This window comes from Diceros bicornis, chromosome 3, assembly GCF_020826845.1.
Source record: "Diceros bicornis minor isolate mBicDic1 chromosome 3, mDicBic1.mat.cur, whole genome shotgun sequence".
NCBI lineage: Eukaryota > Metazoa > Chordata > Mammalia > Perissodactyla > Rhinocerotidae > Diceros > Diceros bicornis.
Window position 1 is genome coordinate 71373034 of NC_080742.1, and position 20636 is coordinate 71393669.

Genomic DNA, 20636 nt, shown 5'->3' on the forward strand with positions numbered 1-20636 from the left:
AAATGTTCTTTGCACATTCTGATTCTTTTACTTCGTCTCAGATCAATTTAACTTATTCAAATCATCTCCCCCAACATATTTTTCATCTAAAATAGCCCTTAGTGGTAAAAAGATTAAAAAAAACACTTCATTGAATTAGTGTTTATTAGTTCATAAACATTAACATAAATATTAGTGTTCATAGAAAGCTATATCTTGGGATATGGGGTGGGAAGACGAATAAAATAAAATTCTGTGCAACCAGAATTGAACTTTATTGCATTGACTGGTTTTCAGACTATTATACACGGAGAATGATTACATTGTATGTGGCTCAGACATTTAGTTGAATAGCTCAAAGATATCCAGAAAATTTTGAAACTTTGAATCTATAGCTTTTAATTGTCATTTATTCATTATTTTACACATACCTAATAGTTCATATTATGCTCTTTAAAATTTATTATTCAGAAATATTATATATTATCTTGTATGAACACAAATTTTTCAACAATAGAGTTTCAAGGCAAACTGATGTGACTTTATAATCTGTTAATTTTCTTGTTTAAAAGAACATCACTTAGATTTTATAGACCTGTTGAGCTCCAGAAAGACCACTAGATGGCAGGGCTGATCTACACTCCAACAGGAAATGACTCCTGTCTTAGAAGTGATTCCACTACATTAAAAGCAGGTCAATGAAAAACATTTGGTGTGTTTTCACTCTGTCACAGGTGCACGAGCATTTACGTTTTCAAGATGATGATAATGTGGATTTTGAGGACCAAAACACAGAAGAATTCCTTTTAAAAGACACTTTCAATTTTCTCTTCTCTAATGAATCTTCGCTTTCCATATTTTCTGAGATATTTCAGAGACTTTATAGATCAGGTGTATTTAAAGTAAGTGCACATTTTTGTACTGATAAATATTTTTTTCAAGTCATTTTTTTACGTAGTGCCATTTTCTTTATTGTGCAGTTAAGCAACTTGATAATTCATTTGAAATTAATTTGTATCAGTTATGTGACACTTCTTAATATTTTTCTGACCAGAAGACCAATATTATTTTTATGTGAACTGAGTATGTGAGTGACTGATTATGATGAAATTGTGGGTTGAAAATGAAGGAAAGCAGTCCCTAATGGTGAAGGACTGTTTGTGGATATTATGAATAATACATATTATATGTTATTGAATACTTTAAAAGAGATACCAGAACTTTTTGAGGGCAGTCTAGAGTAGCAGTGAGTGCTCTAGATGGATATCGAGGACCTGGACTTATAATACTAATGTTCACATCTGGTTAATATCTTTGGTTAGATGCTGATGATCAGAATGTAGTCCCTCAGAGTAGCATCAGTTAATTTTTATGGCGTATTAATACAAGTTTTCTTGACGTCTCAAAAAATCTGCACAGATTACTAAGTACAGTATTATTCTTCACATATCTTTATGTTTTAAAAACCGTATTTGGAAAGTTTGGAAGGGCAGAATGTGAAAGGCCCCACAAACAAACATTGATGCTCTATAGAGAGAAGTTTGTAAGAGATATAACATAGACTGTTGTTTCCTTATGATTTTATTGATTTTTTCCCGTAATTCTTGTTTTCTTTCTTTAGTGAGTAGGTTGTCATTAAAACCATTAGAACCACTTGACCCAGAAAGAATGGTAATAGGTGCACCTTCTGCTCTCAGAGATCCATTAGAAAAAATGAATGTGATAAATAGGGAGTGTCTGTTTACTAGAATCTATGAAACTCCAAAATGGTAATGTCTCGTATCTGAGATTTGTGTGTAAATATGCTTCTCTGATCTCTAGCACCCTGAGGGCTAAAGAAGATTCTTCCTGCATTCCCAAACTGTCACACTCATTCTGCCCTCCCAGACTCATCTCCCCAACCTTGCTACCAAAGCACTGTTGAGCTATTTCATTCAGGTCCTCTTTGTCAAATATGAAGTTCTCTTACATTCACTGTTGTGACAAATTGAAGTTACTATGTGTTATTTAGCATTAATTAGCTCAATTATTTATTTATAGAGCTCAAAATTTGATTGGTTTATGAAGTGGGAGGCAATTGGACTAAGCATGATTTGACTTAATAGCAATTGCTTGAGTTGTTTTTTTCCCCCCCTATTATAGGGTGAAAACTATCAAAAGGAACTAAATCAATGCCTGTCTTTAGAGGAGATTAACTCAATTATGACTTTCATAAAGGAACTTGGGAGTTTGGGACGATTCCAATTGGTAAATTAAAAGTGATGTTTGATTCCTCTTGATTACTGAGATTATAGTAGATCAGCCATAAACTACTTAATTTTGACTTCAAACTAGATGAAGATATTTCTTTAAGAAATAGAAATCTTCATAAGCTTTTTCCCTCTTTTCAGAGATCTAAGTATTAAGATGAGCAGAATCCATATTCTTTACTTTGAGTGCAAATAATATGTGACTTATTAAAGGTAAAAGAAATGAGATTAGTATAGCTGGCAGGATTTCACAGTTCTTAAGGGGGAAAATGTCCACTTTTTCTAAAGAAGTTTTGCTTTTGGTTTGGGGACAATAACCAAAATTTCCTTCTGCTTTTTATGCCCTTTTTGTTTGTGTAAAATCAAATATTGTTGAATATAGCAACAATATTTTTAGGAAACTACCTAAGTCTTAATTTGTTGTAACTCTATAGAAAACTTCGAAGAAAGAAAATGTAAATAATTATAATAACTTTTTACTGGTTTCAGCCTAAAAAAACAAATAGAATTTATTTTCTTTTCTGTGTACTTTTGTGGGTTCTGTTAATCTATTGGTCAACATCAAAGGAAAATTTATTACATATATGTGTGCATGCTCAGTACTTGCTTTGTTTCTAGTTCTGCCACTTATATCGATAAACTATAATGGTTTGTATTTTTCCACCTAAGATTTGTTTATACAAAACAGCTCTTTAAAATAGCATTTTAAAAAGTCCACTGATAATTTATTACTAATCTGTTTGAATTAAACAGTTATGTTTTACTTTTAAAAAATCTATGTATTCATATGTTACTTGTATGAGTTATAACCAATTTACTAAGTTAGTTAATGAATGTCCAACACTCGTTTTTATAACTTACCGCCATATTTTGGAGGGTTCAAAGTAAACTTATTGCCCCAAAGATAATTTCATTAGTGAATTATCATTTTAATTAATTTAAATATATTAAGTATTATGTTCAGGACAGTTTGGCTCAATACTTTACAAAGATAATCAAAGAGATCTGGCCTTACCATTCAGAAATTCACAATTTAAGATATTGTGAATGTAGAGAACATCCCTCAGCACGATATGAAGAAGAACTGAAGAATCATTTTGCAGGAGAAAGGGCAAACCCCAAATTCCTGACTCTCAGAGTGGAAAGAGGATAGGAATAGATTTTTGTTTTGGTAAGATTAATATCTCCCAGGCTGACATAATTTACTTATAACTCAAGAGACTTTCTCCTCATTCTTCCTGCCGCCTGACTCACTGTTATTCAGCTGTTTTCTCGTCCCTGTGGGAAGGAGAAATTCATTTCCATTCACCCCATTTGGAAGTATGATCATCAACAAAATGAGTTCAATACTTATAAAAAGCGGCATTTACCTTGACCACTGCGCAGAAAATTAAATCATGGTACTGACCATTGGATTTTTAATAAATATCTGATTTTTAAAATATCTGAATAAATATAAAGGCTTTTCTAGTAATACTGCATTTTTATTTATTTTCCATAACTTATTCTTATATTCTGTTTTTGAATATTCCATCTCAGCTCTTCCCATCTACTACTCCTGAGATTCAATCTTTGATGCGTGAATTTTATGATACAGCAAATCCTATGGGGAAACCTGATTCAGTTCTGACTCAATACTTGTCTCTTCTAAATGTATCTGAACAATTTCAGCTCCTGAATAAAAAAGCACAGCTACATCCACTGGAATGGTAAGACAGCCACAAATTTGAATTGTGCAATCCAAAAACTCTAAAGATTGATTTCAAAAGGCTTTGCCTACATTAAAGAAAGCAACAAAAAGAAGTGTGTCCAAAAATTCATGCTCTGGAAAATAAGCTTCTTTAAAGCATTGAAACCATAATGATTCTAGTGGTCTTCAAACACTAACAAAAATATGTCCAACAGTTTTTCAAACCAGCAGGACTTTGCTCCACCGAAAAGTAATGTTCAAAATTAAAAGTTTCAATCTAGTTTCATTCTCTGATATATATCCTTGGATTACGGGAGCATCAGACAGAAAGAATTAGGTGTGATTTGTTTGATGAACCATCAGTCAGAGTGGAGCACAGACGGTCTGAGTATTTATTTAGTTTTTGAGGTGTGACTTTATTTTGGGTAAAACCTATCCAAATTTATAAATATTTTCTGTCTCTGCCACAAGATTAGAGCTTTTTGTTTTTTTTTAAGAAGGTAGGATCTCAGTGGGAAACATTTGGCTGGGAGAAAAGGTCCTTGGCCTCCCGTTCCCACTTCTATTCTAATGAGAAGCTGAAATGAGGGAATAAGGGGGAATGGGCCAGTGAACATATTAACACCTCCTGTCATTGGTGAAAATGGGCAGCCCCTCAGGTTTTGTCTGCTTCTTTTTTATATGATGGAATTAAGGGAATATTGGACTTTTCTACTGCCAGGAAAACAGAAGTAAACCTAACCCTCCTAGGGAGATGAAAGACTAAATGGCCGTGCCATAATCGCTTGTATCTCTTTCAGTCCCCCTCAGGATGGCTTCAGTTCTATTGACTTGTACTTCATTTCCTTCTGCCTCAGGAGAAAATGAGAACAGTTCTGTAAGAAATATTTTTTTATAATTCAAAAATACAAATAATCACGTATTTGAAGAATTCTTAGGATATCTCCCAGGGTCAGAACTCACTTTAATTGCCACAGCTTTATGAACTTGGCCTTATTCCCTCAATGCTCAGAATTAAGCCTGAAAGAAGGTTTTATTTGTTCAAAAATTAGGTCTTTAAATAATATAGCTCAATGCCCTTTTGTTTGTTCTTTGCACTCACTCAAGTAATCCAAGACTCTCTCATTCGTCATTATCAACAGAGGAAGAGCAGACTCGATTGACCAATGAGACTTTTTGGGTTTTTTTTTTGGCGAGAAAGATTGCCCCTGAGCTAACATCTGTGCCAATCTTCCTCTATTTTTTTGTATATGGGACGCTGCCACAGCATGGCTTGATGAGCAGTGTATAGATTCGCGCCCAGGATCCAAACCTGCAAACCCCAGGCCACCAAAGCAGAGCTTGCAAACTTGACCAATACGCCACCAGGTGGCCCCAAGGAGCCTTTTTAAATACTGTTTTTAACTTTTACTAAATTCCCTTGAGATATGCAAGCTTTGAAAAGTTTGTTCCCCGACAAGTTTTTCTCAAGCTCCACATATGTTGTAAGGTTAAGCAATTGAATTATCTTAAATTCAGAATATTGTATTTAACCCTGACTCTCAATGGTTCCCTTCCAGTAAGGGAATTTACTAGTGGTCAGTGTTGAGTGTAGTTAGAAAGCGGCAGGACTTTTTAAAATCAGACAGACTTAGATTCAAAAATCCAACTTCAGAGTTGATTAATTATAGCAGGTAAAGTTTTGACCCCTCTGAGACTCCATTTCCACATCTGTAAAATATGGATTATACTCCCTACCATGTATTATTTCAGAAGAATGACATGAGGTAACCTCCATGTACCACATGGTGTCTGGTATGCTGCAGTGCAGGGAGGTAGTAAATATTAGTATACTTACCTTTTCATGTTTCTGTATCACCCAAAGATCACTTTAGCATTTACAGTGGGGGAAATATTGTTCTTTCTTTTATAGGAAAAGCAAGACAAGTTTGAAAGAGTTATCTAAGTTAACACTGAGACAAGTAAACTTTAGATCTTTATCAGCAAGCAATTAGGTAAAATGTTCTTAGAACATTTCAAGAAAGAATACTCAATTCTAATTATCTTCAGATTTACCTGTAAGCATAGGAATGTTCAATTATCATCCATGCTGTATTACAAGGAGGATGCGTATTATACACATTTTCCAGATGAGGAAACTGAGGTGCTGAGAAGATGGGTCATTTGCTCAAGCCACACAGCTAATAGAAATAGAGGTGAGACTAGGACCCTTGGCCTTCTCATCCATGGTCCAGTGCTTTATTCCAGCACATCATGCAGACAAGGGAGTCAAGTGTAGTCATTCATCATTGCCCTTATCTTCATGATGGCACCTCCAGGTTTTTCTACAGAAAAAGCCATTTTTTACATACCTATACTACCTGTGGGGTTTAATGACTTCATCCTTCCTTTTCAATACAGATTATCTGCTTACAGCAACAATGTGAGGAGAGATAAAGTCAGAAAAGCAACAGTTAGAAAAGGTGACAATTATGTCTGTGTCCTGAGGTTCAGAATCCAGAGGTCCCAGAAGAGTTAGTGTAAATCTGAACAGAATGAAAATCTTAAAATCAATGTTTGTACACTATCTGCTAATTTTCACTTTATTAGAAATAAAGTTGCAAGTGTACTTTGCTCTAATCACATGCTTTCCATGAAAATCCACATTTTTAAAACAAATGACTTACAAAATTACACAAGAAATCACTGCAGGATGCCTTAACATACAAACCATCTCATTCAGTTAAGAGAGTAACATTTCCAAAATTCAGTTTATGTACATTTCAGGGTTGTATATTTTATGAGCTTCACTTAGAGTTTTTGCTTCATATGAATTCAGAGATTGTTTTTTTTTAATTTGGCACGACACCTAGTGAAACTTAACTAAACATGTCTCATCCATGGTTGCTTTATCTGTTTTTTCATTCTTTGGGAGGAGGAAAGTTTTTTTTTTTAAGAAGGAAATATTTTAAAGTAAGTCTAAATATCATTATTTTTCACTTCTAATTACTTCATTGTCTGTATCAAAGAAAAGGAAGACTTTTAAAAATAATACTGCAATAAAGTTATCACGTCTTCCAACATTAGCAATATTTTTAATTCCTTGACTCTTCTTACTTTCCTATCTGATGTTTATATTTTGAAGGAATTGAATATGCCTTATTCATCTCTTCTCTACCACAGTGCCCAGCACAATATCTGGGACAATAAATATTTATAAAATGTAACTTAACACAAAGCATTTGATTTAATTCTCATAGCATCCCTGTGAAGTAAGGCCAGTATTGCTATTTCCATTTTGAGGAGGTAGAAATGGATATTCATAACACAGCACGGGAAATTCAAGTCACCTCTCACCCAATATTCTCTATCATCAGGACCAGCAATTTTTCTGTCTGTAATTTAGATTATTTTGGTCCCAAATCTGAGGATTTAAAGGGCAATCTGGCCAACCAGTTAGTTATACAACAGAAAATTGAGGCAAACACACCGAGATATAACTAATCCTTATCATTTACTGCTGTTAATCAGAGTTTAAGGGTAGAAGGCTAGGTAAGACAGGTCATTTTCTGCATGGTACACTTATATTTCTTAGATTATATGTATGTTCTTCTCGATCTGTGCCTGAGTTTCTAAGGCTTCTTGCTTCAAGTTTTTAACTTTAAAGTTAGACTTTAAAGATGTGTGACGTTAACCAAACAGATTCCTATAGGAATGTGTGTTCCTGAAGCACTTCTGTTGGACCCAGGCTATCAGAGATTGTTCACATTTGGACTGAAGAGTGACTTTTTCCCCTGGTTTTCTTCAAATGTACTTCTGCTGATTAGAGATGATGACATTTCCACCCACCTCACTGAGGCGAGATTGCCAGTTTTGAGGAATAAAATCCAAAAAGTGTTTCTTTGTGTTCATCAAAATAACCGTGCCCACATAGAAAAAAAGGAGAGTGTGTTAGATGAGATTTCCATGAATTTTGTTCGTTTCATTGATCCACAGTTGTTTGGCATTGCATTTGCAGGAATTCTTTCTCAGAGGATGAGAACGCTGAAAAACCACAAGTGCCGTTTGATGCAACTGAAAATAAAAAAGGTAAAAGGATATAGTCCCACTTATTTCAACATGAAAATAAGTATTGTGTGACCAAAAAACATACAAAAAAATGTTTAGCTTCATTAGCAATCAGAAGTGAAAAACTAGGAAATTCTATTTTCCCTCAAATTTGGAAAGGTTTTTCCTCTTAAAAATAATAGAGTTGGGAAGAGGGTAGGGAAATAAGTATTCTCATGCTGCTGATGGATATATAAATAAGAGCAACTTTTCTTAAGAGGTCATTTAACAACGTATAAGAAAAACTTTAAAAGTTATTCTTACATACCAGAAATTTTACTTCATTTTGTGGAAATAATTAAGAATGTACACAAACTTTTATTATATAAATTATTAATAAATGCAAAAAATTAGAAACTATCTCTATTGCTATAATGGTGGATGGGATAAAAAAATTAAGCTACAGTCATCCAATAAAATATGATAAAGCCACTCTAATATTGTAGAAGAGTATTTATGACATGAAAGATGTTTATGATGTATTGTTAAATGAAACAATTGGCTGCAAGCAACATGGACCTCAAGGAAAACTAATGGTGATTGCTATTTTCTCTCTTAGGCTTATCTCTATTTTCTAATTTTTTCTTTCTGAAGAACATCCAACCTTTTTGTCATGGGAAAAGAAAATGCTTCTAATTTTAAGAATAAAAAAATGAAAAGAAGTACCATGTGTCTACAATTTAAAAATAATCCAAGTTTTCCTATTACAAATCAAGGTTTAATCCAATACAGTGGTTCTCAGTGTGTGGCCCCTAGACCAGCAACATCAGCATCACCTGAGAAACTTGGCAAATTCAGATCTACTGAATCAGAATCTCTGGGTATGAGGGCCAGCATTCTGTATTTTAACAAGCCCTGTAGATGATTCTGAGATACACTGCAGTATGAGAACCACACATTCAACAGAATGAATCAGTAGGCCCAGTGAGAAACTGACGATAAACTGCTATTCTGATTGTCTTTCTCTCTCCTACCATTTATTTCTTTTTAAATGAGTGATTTAGGAGTTTTTTTTTTTTATTCATTTGTTCCATCGATATTTATTAAGGAGTTTTTGAGATAGATGTTTCGTTGAATTCAGAAACTTACAGTAAATATCAGTGGAACCAACTGGATGGAATTTCTATAATTCTAATGACTTGGGAAATTATAGTCATAGGATCATAGAACTAGAAGGAATCTCGATAGATCACCTTCAGGCAATGGATGGCATTTAGACTATTTATTTTTCTCCCTTAATATTTTCCTATTTGAAATAATCATTCTTCTGAGATTTGAACCAAATAACTTCTTTTGTTTTACTGTAGTTTTCAGTTTAACTTTAAAGTGTTTTCTGATGTAATAAAAGTTAAATAATAAACTGTGTTTTATTAAATTATGCTGTTTGAGATTACTGAATATGTATTCTTTTTATTTTGATTAATAATTTTCATTTTAGATTTACATTTCTTTTTTTAGCTGTGGTTCCACAAATTGTGAATGAAACCAAAGAAGTACATTGCATTCATGGTGAGTTCCAATTAAAGTGTTTCTGCAGCATAATCAACAGTTGGGCATAGCCCTGCTTTAAATAAATCATCATTTTATCTTATTTGGGTATCTTTAGGCTGCTAATGTATTTTAAGTAAATTTTCAGAAGTTATGAGATTTCTGAATGAGTCGATATCTGTCACTTTTGCATAAGAAGATCATTTTTAATTTTCTATTTTTGAACATGAAATGTTGTGTGTGTGTGTGTGTGTGTGTTTAAAGACGGTGATTTCCAAACTCATTTTGAGGGCTCCTTAGAGTGCTAAGGCTCTGCCTTGGAGATTGCTCAAGTGGAAAAGCTTGGTTCATCTGCTTTGTACATTGATTTTAGGGCTCTCACCACCCCACAGTGATTCCTTTTCTGCCGGATTGTTCATATAATGGATAGTACTCGAGCTGAATTTTCTTTATAACAATTGAGAGCTTTTAAGCTGATTTTCAATTTATTTTCATAAAATTCATGAATTTTTTTTTTACTAAAGTATAATCAAGAAAAAATATATATATATTATAGTAATACATTTCACCTATTATATAGATTTTAAATTTGAAAATAATTTTCTTCACTCTGTCCAGTCAGTATTATTCCCGTGGTCTTGCAAATTTATCATTCTAGAGAATCTAACTGACTTTTCCAAAATCCCAGGGATATTAAATGCCTGAGCTGGATCGTAAAGCTGGGTCTTCTGATTCTTTGTCCAACGCTCATGAATTATTTTAATGCCCTATAATTATGTGACAGAAAGATGAGTTCTACCTAGCAGGTTTGTTTTTTGACAATGTGTACCTTTTAAAATTATATATAATTGGTGCTAAAACATACCCTTAGAAAATTTAGCCTCTCACAAATAAAAAATCTATTCCAGTAAAACATTAAAGCTGAAAAAATAAAATTTATGGACTGAGGTCTAATTTTTATAAATAAAAGTCTTCTAATTTAACAAAATCTAATTTGTATCTTCTAAAATGCAATTTAATTCGTTCATTATGTTTTAACACTATCATTAAAATCAGGCTGAGCTGAGAGGTTACAAATAATGTGGTTTAATAGAATCAACAAATACGTCCAATTAAAGAAAAATAGCCTTTTAAAGTATTGCTAATCAGAAAAAGACAACAGATATTACTTATGCCATTCACTCCCTGCTTACTCTTGGGAGACTGGTGCCTGGTGTGTAGTGGACAGAGGACTAGGGAGAAGACTAGTCAACAATGAACATTTGTTGAGAGTCTGTATGCCGGGCTCTGGATTAGATGCAGCATCAGGAAAGCCACTTCACCTCTTTGATCTTCTAATTTCTCATTTATAAAATGAAGTGATTGTACAGGATGATCTCATTTTTTTTTTTTAGTTCCCAGGTAGCATGGTGTAGAGGATGTGAACGTGGTAGATAAGCTCTTCAACGTTGTTCATATTTTTATTTTGATAAAAACTAATTTTACCTAGGTCTTCACCATTAATCTTCCTACTTTTATGGATATGATATAAGATTAAAAAAATAACTTGATGATGTCTCAGAACAGGTGGGATTATCTTTCAGCATCTAGGCTGTTCTCATGTTTAATATGAGTTATGATTATCCCTCAAGAGAGCAATAAAATTCTGCGGTTAAGAGAAATCCGTTAAAAGCCACCAAAACTTCAAACAGCTTTCCCGTCTATACTTGCCAAATAGGTTAAGCCACCTGCTACCACCATACGTCACGCTGGGTTCTCTGTAGATCTAAGGTAAGCTGGCCTAAGACAAGTTGGGACCGGGTTGGGACGGATGTCAAGGAAATACCAGATGTTTGTAGTCAACAACACTGATAATTCAGTTGAAGATGTCAGGACTAAATCAGCTTTCAAGCAAGGGTCTAGGATGCAGCACTCAAGCCAGAGGTGGAGAGTTTCTGATGAAACGAAAAAACAAGAACTTGCTATAATCTTGCTTAAGAGAATGATTATACATTTGGTTTCATGTAGAACTGATTTTCATTCTTGTAATGGACGAGCCCCATTGAAAACTTTCACTATTAAGTGAAAGTGTAACCTGCAAGGAAATTAACTGTCAGTGACTGTTTTATAAAAATATATCCTAAGTTAAAGTACATCTTTATGATTACTATTTTGAAAAAAAAAATCTTCCGTTTTGTTATTCATTTAACTGGTTCTGAGCATAAAAGTGTAGTGCAAGTATTTATATTCTCTTTCTGCTTAGAAAATGGTCCTCTTGAAGGCACATTCCAAATCCCTGAACTCCAACTTGTTTGAAGTATAACTTTGCATTCAGTCTCCATTTGAATCAGATCTCACTGCCAGCTCTAGCCTGTTTTTACTTTGCTTATCTCAGTGCCTTGAACGGAGAATATGCCAGAAAAAATCTTTGATTAAAAAAATGAATGCATTATTAATAAATGGTTGAATTTGAATAAAATGCTATGGTCCTTTTCAGGATGAAATCTAATAACACAATCTTGCCCTCAATCTTTCAATTTTTCCCTTTTATTATAAAAAATTTCAGGAGTTGGTATGATCATCAGAATTATAGAGGCAGTCTACCTAGATCTATCAGCCAGATAAAATCTTTGGTAACAAGTAAAATCAATCAAGCAAGTAGTTTACCCAATTCACTGAGTTATTCAACCAAATTAACTAGTTGTTTATTTTTTTCTTAAGACTTTTCCCTACAGTGAAATTACAGTATTTCTGTTGTATTATTATTGTTTCCAATTTGTACCCGAGTAGTGTTTTCTCCCACCAGCTGAGAAAACCATAGAGTATGGGTCAGAAATACTTAGATTTTTTTTTTTGTTTTCATCATTTTAGTACATGATTGGAGTTACCCTGAGACCTAGTTCTCAGAACTAGAATAAAACATCAGTAAGGTTGGTGGAATCCATTGCTATGGATTTGGTGGTGCATCTCTATGTCTGTGAAAGAAATATGAAAATTCTGGTGTTGTTGAATCACAAAGTCCAGGATGTAATGGGAGATGTGACTGGAGAGGAAGAGATGGTGCAATGCTTTGTCTACTTTTTTAGGATCTTGGGTTGGATTCTGGAGATGATGAGAGACCATTAAAGAATTGAAGCCAAATCATCAAATTTGATTTTAGAAAAATCATTGATTGTTGTATAAAAATAGAGGAAGAGACAACAGTTAATAGGATAATCTACTTTCTTTAAGTTCAATTGTATGACTTCCTGCAGTGAATTTGGTGTTATCTTTTTTTATTTATTTATTTTTTGTGTGTGAGGAAGATCAGCCCCGAGCTAACATCCATGCCAATCCTCCTCTTTTTGCTGAGGAAGACTGGCCCTGAGCTAACATCTGTGCTGATCTTCTTCCATTTTTATGTGGGACGCCGCCACAGTGTGGCCTGACAGGCAGTGCATCAGTGCGCGCCGGGGATCCGAACCCGGGCCGCCAGCAGCGGAGCACATGCACTTAACCACTACACCACAGGGCCGGCCCCAAGGGTGTTATCTTTTTTGTTTCTATGTTGTTAAACATCACTGAACATTTATTTAAAGGCAATAGAAGGATACTTTTATTTTACCACTTTTTATAGAATTTCCTATGTTTATCTTTAGTGGAATTTTCTTGACTATTGAAAAGTATTTATGGAACAAAATACTTAATATTTCTTTGAAAAACATTTGCTGAGCTTCTTGGGAGTAATTTATTTATCTCAGATATGAAAGCAGTATAATTTAACAGTGGCTGGTATATGTGCCTATAAACATAGGCACATTTCTTTTTTTCTCACCAAGATACTTTTGTAAACATTGGGCTACCAAGTACAAACACTTTTTAAAAATGGCTTAGAATTAATGGTATGGAGTAATATGCTAAATTCTATAACAGTATTGAGCAGATTATAGCATTTCCTTCTTATACTTTAAGGTACTTTCTTAGGTTGAGGTGGCCGGGGTACGGAGGGTCACAGGATGCCCTGTTTTTGTATCTGGCTGTCTGGTATATTATTGGATTTCACATTCTTTACTCCACCCTACTGCCTCTAAGCTACTGTATCAATCCTATGGCAGTTTAATGGCACTCTCCATTAAGAACTTTTCCTCATTCCCTGCTGGTACCCTTCTGTCACCACTCCACAGCGTGATTGCACCCCTTTACACAGTTGCTTGATATATGCAGTAAATGCCATGAAAATGTTATCAATCCACTGGAGAGACATTTTTCCACCTTCCGTGCCTTTAAACTTTTAAGGGCTGAGCAAAAAATATCATCTGTATAACACCCACTAAAGTCAGCAGCTGTTATATGAGGCAAATTCTACAAAATTTGACAAGTAGAAAATCCAGCTGAAGCCACAAATCATCTATGACCAGCGAGCTGAATGGCAAATCAGCAGTCATCGTGCAAGTTGTTCAAAGGAGTTAAAAAAAAAAAACCCACAAAACCTTAATCATATGATTTATAAACATCTAGCCGTTTCACAGTTGTCTTTTCTTTGTCATTGTTTTTGTTTTTTTTAACAGATAAAGACACACAATGTCATATTAAGCAGATCTTCACACATCCGCATTTGAAACTAAATCCCGAATTTAACCCAAAGATCAAAGATTATTACTCTGAAGTCCCATTCGATGTGGTAACAGTGACAATTGGAGCGGAGACTTCTAGATGTCAGTGCAAGGTGTACCTGCATGAACGGGCAGGACCAAGGTATAGGGACCTGGTTGGGGCTTGGTGGAGACATCACAGTGGGAAGCAGACATTTGAAGCAAACTTTGAAGGTGGTTCAGAAAAGCGGAGGCACAAGATCAGTTGGAGACGTTGCCAGAGTGTGAAATCCTTCCGCTTTTCAGGTGTCATATGGTTCAAAAGAACACATCAAGGGCTCTACTGATCTATTGGCAGTCTTCATATCTAATCTCTGTAACGATGTTGTAGCAAGAGAGGATCTTGTGATGTGAAATATTAAAGAGGACGAATTAAGGGAAAATTTAGCTTATTGTTGTCTTCATGTTTTTAGATTGTTGAAGAGTTAATCCTTCTGAACAATAGTCTCCTTCTACCCTACTCCAATTTCTCATTTTTGAATACTCAGGGATTGATTGCTTATAAACATGTTGGTGACAATTTGTAGACATAACACTAACTTTCCTAGTCTCATGGGATTTTTTTCTGTTGACTCTTTTGAGAGTCACCAACTTTTTTGTTTATAATATTTGAACAAAAGATAGAACCTCATTACCTACCATGTCCATGACAACAGAGATACTCACGTTCCCATGCTGTATGGAAAGAAATACACTTGGCTTCCTTGGGAGCTAAGAGAGTCTAGTAGAAAGAAAAGAGGATTCAAATCAGACTAACTTGGGTCCCAACCCTGACTCTACCATGTGACTGGGCAATTTGTTTTCCAGTTCTATGTCATGGTCTCTATAGTTAAAATGGGGACACTCATAGTTTTTGTGTAGAGTTGTTGTGAGTATTAAATGAGATAATATATGATCCTGACAAGTGGTTAATAAATATTAGTTCCCGTCCTTGTAATTGACAGAGGACATGACTTGCTCTGCAAGATAACTCTTGGCATACCAAAGTACTATAAAACATAAGTTAAAATATTTTTTTTCACATTTTAGGTTTCTTATAAAATTGTACAGAACTTATCTGCCTTCTTATGTGAATTGTAGGCATTTAATAAATATTGATATGTGAATTCGTTTGGGCTGAATAAATGTTTCTCTCTGTCTCCTTCCAGCTTTGGTAGCTACCCTCTGGGCTTAGGAATGAACAAAATCTCAGTGCTTGTGGTGGATGAATCTCCAGCCCAGAGTGAGACCCTGATCACATACAAACTCACCATCTATAGAGAAGATCGTCCAAGTCTGCCCTTGTTTGAGGACTTCACAGCATGTGGTTTTGTGCAGGTAAGTGAATTTTACATTTGCACTGGGGTTGCATTGGGAGTGACCTGTTAACCCAGGTGAAAAATGCCAAACAAAAATTGTTAGGAAAAAATGTGTGCTTTCAAATCTAAACTGTAGTTTCATTTCAAAGGAGAAAGAGTCCCAACCAGGTATCTAAGATACCTCATTGTGAGTAGTTTTCTTTTTAGTATGGTGGCTGCTCCCTGCACTTACTGTGTTCAGTGGATTTAGTGTGGTTAATATGGAAAAAAAAGTCTGATTACTCGCACTTAGTTACGAAATTGGTTTTACATCCCTTTTAAATTGTGCTGTGTTCCTTGGATTTGTCCCTGATCTGCTTTGAAATTTTAAACTAGATTCAGTGGAGTTTATTTTAAAGAATGAGAGAAAAATGTATGGAACTATTCTACAGAAGGGATACCAGATGAATGAAATTAAATTTGCTTAGGTAGGTATATTTCTCTTTCATTTCTCACACCTTAATCATTCCTAAAGGCTGTAGTTTCTCTTGTGAGCAACACACATCATTTTATAGCCCTATTGATTTTGGAGGAGGGTGAACATTACCCAGAAATTTTGTCTTATTTGATGGTTTTTTCCTTTTTAGGATTTTATGTACAACCTACATTTCCTCACATCATAAACCCTCACTACAGGTGATCCCAGGGAAGAAGTAATTGGCACTCTCATCATATCTGCTAATCCACTTAGAAAGCAGAATTGCAAATATGTCACGTCTCAGTGATTGATGCGCTACGGAGCATTGGAGCACAGAGGGCTAGTAAAAGAGAGAAATGGCCTACTGGGCCTCATTGTGTAGGGTGGGTACCATGTTTGCTTAAACGTAGTAGCCAGACACAGTGTTCTCTCCCCCTCTACCCACCTCCACTACAATCCCATAATTTGTAAGAGTTTAACACTATTTTCTAAGGGTACCTATCACTGAGATTTTTATTTTTCAAGGAAATACATACCTGTAATTTATGAACTACTACCAGCTCAAAGGGAATTTCACATTGGTCTAAAGCAGGACAGAATCATTTTTCTGAAAGATATTAGTAGGTGTCCTAAAAAAAAAAAAAAAGATGGAAAAGAGTAGGATTCCATGGTTATGAAGCAGTGGGTTAAACAAAATTAGGTAGGTTTCTTTATTTTAGGACTTCTCTAAACCTTTCATATATTAATTTAAATGGTGGACCTTCAAAAGGGGAATATATAGTGTGCAGCATTTCCAAACTTATTTGACATCCTTTTAATGGAATAGCTATTAATACTCTTCTGTAGAACACAGTTAAGGAAACACTGGGCTAGACAGTGGAGAAGACTTCAAAATATGTTCCTCTTGGTTTGTCACTTTTCAGTTTGCTTTATTTGGGTTGCTATACCTCAGTCTTTTTCTGAACTAGAAAACAAATGATAGAGCCACACCAAAAATGTTCATGAGGGAGGAGACGAAAACTCAGAGGGAGGTGTGTTTTTGTCTAAGTATGTGTGTGTTTGTGTGTATATAATTATCTCCAAACTAAATATTTTCACCTTCTTTGGTGTATGACTATCTGTATTTTTTTGTTTTTCTTTATTCTACTCTAATATTTTAGGTAGAAACTAACTCTTAGAATAAGTCATCTCTGTGGAAAAGATAATAGTATGAATAATTTTTTCCAGAATATTTATGGTTACCAAAAGCAGTTGTTTTTCACTTTAAAAAGCACCATAGATTTACTTTTATGTAGATTTTAATTTTTAAAAGTCTCTATGAGTGACTACATTTTTAAGTTGGTCAGTAAACTTGACTTTTATATGGAGTAAATATCTAGCAAAGGTTAAAAAGTAACATAAAATTCCTATATTAGGGCATGAAAGATGTATTTTTAGTTTTAACTTGTCACCGGTTAGGTTTGTACTGTTGCGTTTTTTGCTGTATCTTTTGAAGCATAATTGTGTTACCCACAGTTATCGGCACAGATGTATGCTTTGGTTCCACTCTAAACATAGTAAGATTAAATATGAAATGACTCATTCATTATTATGCTATATGCAAAACCTATTTAATGAGTATTAATAGTTTAATATGAATTTTTTTTTCAGTTTCTGAGTGATCATAAAAATATAAAATCCTTATATTGAATCTTTAACACTGATATGTATTTCAGGATTATCTATTCCTTCCTGGGTATCATTTGGAGAGCGCTTTGTACAGTTAATTGTAGTTATATACATGATGACTATCTAGAGAGGTGTCGGTAGGAATGGAAATGATATGAGTGGAAGGGATAGTGCAGTGATGGAATCTGCAGGATTTGCCCACTTGTCTCTGGTTTATCACTTCTTTTTCCTTATTATGACACTACTGCTTGTTGATTCAAATTCTAAAATAGTCCCCACTTTGATTCCCCGTATCTCTCTGACTACTTTTCCAGTTCAGTTTTCCAAGCTTGATCTTGATCAACTTAAAGCACACACTGTCATAGACTTTGCCAAAAATGTCCCAAGCTGCCCCTGTGCTCATTCTCTTCTCTCATGCTGGCCTGTGTGTTTTTCCAGCCTCGTGTCCCATTATTTGTCAGAGTGTATTTTATGCTTCTACTAATCTGGCCTGTTCATTCTTCCCCAGACATGCTTCCCAATCATGCGACACTGTCTGAGGCTGTCCCTCCCACTGGAAGCTAAAAGGAGTTTATTTGATGTCACTCCAGAAGCTAGAACTGGTATTCCAGTGTAGAAGTTTTGGCCTAAATTGTATAAAGGAGTTCTCTAAGAGTCTCTAAGGGTTATTTATGTTACTATGTGCCAGGCTCTGTCCTAAATGCTTTACAGTTACAGTATCTTTAATTCTTACAGCATTCCTATAGATTGAATTCTACTCTAAGCCCCAGGTTTCAGAGGAGAAAATCCAAGGATCAGAGAAGTTAAAGAAATTGCCCAACGTGGCACAGCTAGTGAGTGGCAGGACTTGGATTCAGGTCCAAGTGTGCCTAATTCCAAAGTCCATGGTATATTACATTGCCTCCTTGCAGAATGGGCTGTCTCACAGGTAGAGACTTTTCTGTCCCAGGAGGTATTCAAGCATCTGCTGGAAATCCATCTCTCAAGGATCAGATGAGGAATTAGATTAGGTGACTTTTGAAGTTTTCTATCATAATGATAATAAAATGAGAAGTCATCTTATTGACCTTTGGTGTAATGCAAATTCCTGTGATTAAAATACACTTGCTGAGGTCACCTCGTGCCAGTGTGGGCCGGCTGGGTGGAGATCGGGTGCTTGGGCCAGATGCAGGAGGAGCAGGCCTTCGCTCAGTGCCTGCCAGCTCAGCTCGCAGCTCTGCAACCACCGTCAGCCATGTTCTCTGCCTATGGGCAGACCTGTCCTTATAGACTCCTGAGAAGATCCAGACCCTTAGAGCTTGCCGTTCCCCGACTGCCTAATTCCAACTGCCTAGTCAAGAATGCTTTAGGCCCTGCTAAGATTGGCAGTAATCCTCTTGAGCCCAAACGGAGTAAACTAGGGAAGCAGATGCTACTGTCCTCCAGACATTGGTCCTGGCCTGGTCTGCTGGCAGGGAGAACCATCCTAGGAAGACAACTGGGGAGAAGCCACCTTCACACAAACCAGGAATCCTTAGGTGGGGTGAGTAGAGGCAAAAGGCAACAATGGAAAAGCCAGGCCTCTGGGTAACCCCTTGGTCTGTTGGTGCCATCGGAGATTTTTCTAGCCTTTGCAGCTCCCTGTGATTTAGGGGAAAAAGGTCAAGAAAAGTTGTCAGAAAATTATGAAGCTGAGATGGAAAGGCACTTACTTCACAAGAAGAGGATAACCCAGTGGCCAGGAAGCGTATGAAAAGATGCTCAACCCCATTAGTCATCAGAAAAATGCAAATTAAAACCATAATGAGATACCGCTACCCACCCACCACAAAAGAAACATTAAAAGGACTGACAATACCAAATGTTGATGAGGATGTGGAGCAATTTTTCTCTCACTTCTGGCGGGGAGTATAAAATGTTTGGCCACTTCGAAAAACTTTGGCAGTATTACTAAAGCTAAATATACATATATTCTATGACTTAGCAATCCTCCTAGCCTTATACCCAAGATAAATGAAGTCATATGCCCATCAAAAGACATATCCAAGAAATTTTTTTAACTTTTAAAAGACTGCTTTTTAGAGCAGTTTTAGGCTTACAATAAAATTGGGAGGAAGGTACAGAGATTTCCCGTGTATTCCCTGTTCCCACACTTGCATAGCCTCCCATTATCAACATCAATCACCAGAATGGTACATTTTTTTACCAAGGATGAACCTACATTGATAGATCATAGTCACCAAAAGTCCATAGTTTATCTTAGGGTTTGCTCTTGGTGTTGTATGTTTGAACAAATGTATAGTGGCATGTATCCATCACTATAAAATCATACAGAGGATTGTCACTGTCCTAAAAGTTCTCTGTGCTCTGCCTATTCATCTCTCCCACTGCCCACCAGCACTGATCTTTTCATTGTCTCCATGGTTTTATCTTTTCCAGAATGTCATACAGTTGGAATCATCAAAATATGTAGCCTTCTCAGATCGGCTCCTTTCACTTAGTAATATGCATTTAGGGTTCCTCCATGTCATTTCATGGTCTGACAGCTCACTTCTTTTAGGCACAAGAATCTTAATATCAGTTGTATTTATAACAGCTAAAAGCTGGAAACAATTCAATAAGAGATAAGCAAATTCGGTATAACAGAAAATAAGTTAATTATTGATACATAGAGACATGGATGAATCTCCAAAAATGTTATGTTGAAAAAAAGAAGCTAGATTTAAAAAGACATACTGTATTTCATTTATATGAAGTTTAAGAAGAGGAAAAACTAGTCTATGGTGATAAAAATTAGAATAGTGGTTACCTAGAAGCAATGGGTACCTCTAAGCATGAGGGAACATTTTTGGGCAAACGTCCTATATCTTAATCTGGGTGGTGGTTACGTATATAACCAGGTAGTATGTAGATATATAAAAATTTAATTAACTATTCACTTAAAATTTGTGCAATTTACTGTATATAAAATACCTATAAATGTATTTGGCTATATGTATATTATGTATACTGGATATATATTATACCTCAATAATATAAGAAAAAAGCATTAGTGGGGAAGTATGTATTTTCTTCCAAGATATGCCTCCCTTCTCAAATATTATATTGATCAGAAACAAGATAATTACCATG

The 20636-nt window shown here is 35.3% G+C and overlaps 1 protein-coding gene across 1 annotated transcript in view; it reads left to right on the forward strand.

Moving 5' to 3' along the window:
- The window catches only part of CPED1 (cadherin like and PC-esterase domain containing 1), a 266766-nt gene that overhangs the window by 121886 nt on the left and 124244 nt on the right, over window positions 1-20636 (forward strand). Inside the window, exons 10-16 of the mRNA XM_058529011.1 lie at window positions 714-881; window positions 2122-2226; window positions 3768-3937; window positions 7916-7986; window positions 9463-9513; window positions 14019-14205; window positions 15251-15419. Of these exons, the coding sequence (XP_058384994.1) occupies window positions 714-881; window positions 2122-2226; window positions 3768-3937; window positions 7916-7986; window positions 9463-9513; window positions 14019-14205; window positions 15251-15419 (921 nt within the window). The remainder of the gene's footprint in view (window positions 1-713; window positions 882-2121; window positions 2227-3767; window positions 3938-7915; window positions 7987-9462; window positions 9514-14018; window positions 14206-15250; window positions 15420-20636) is intronic.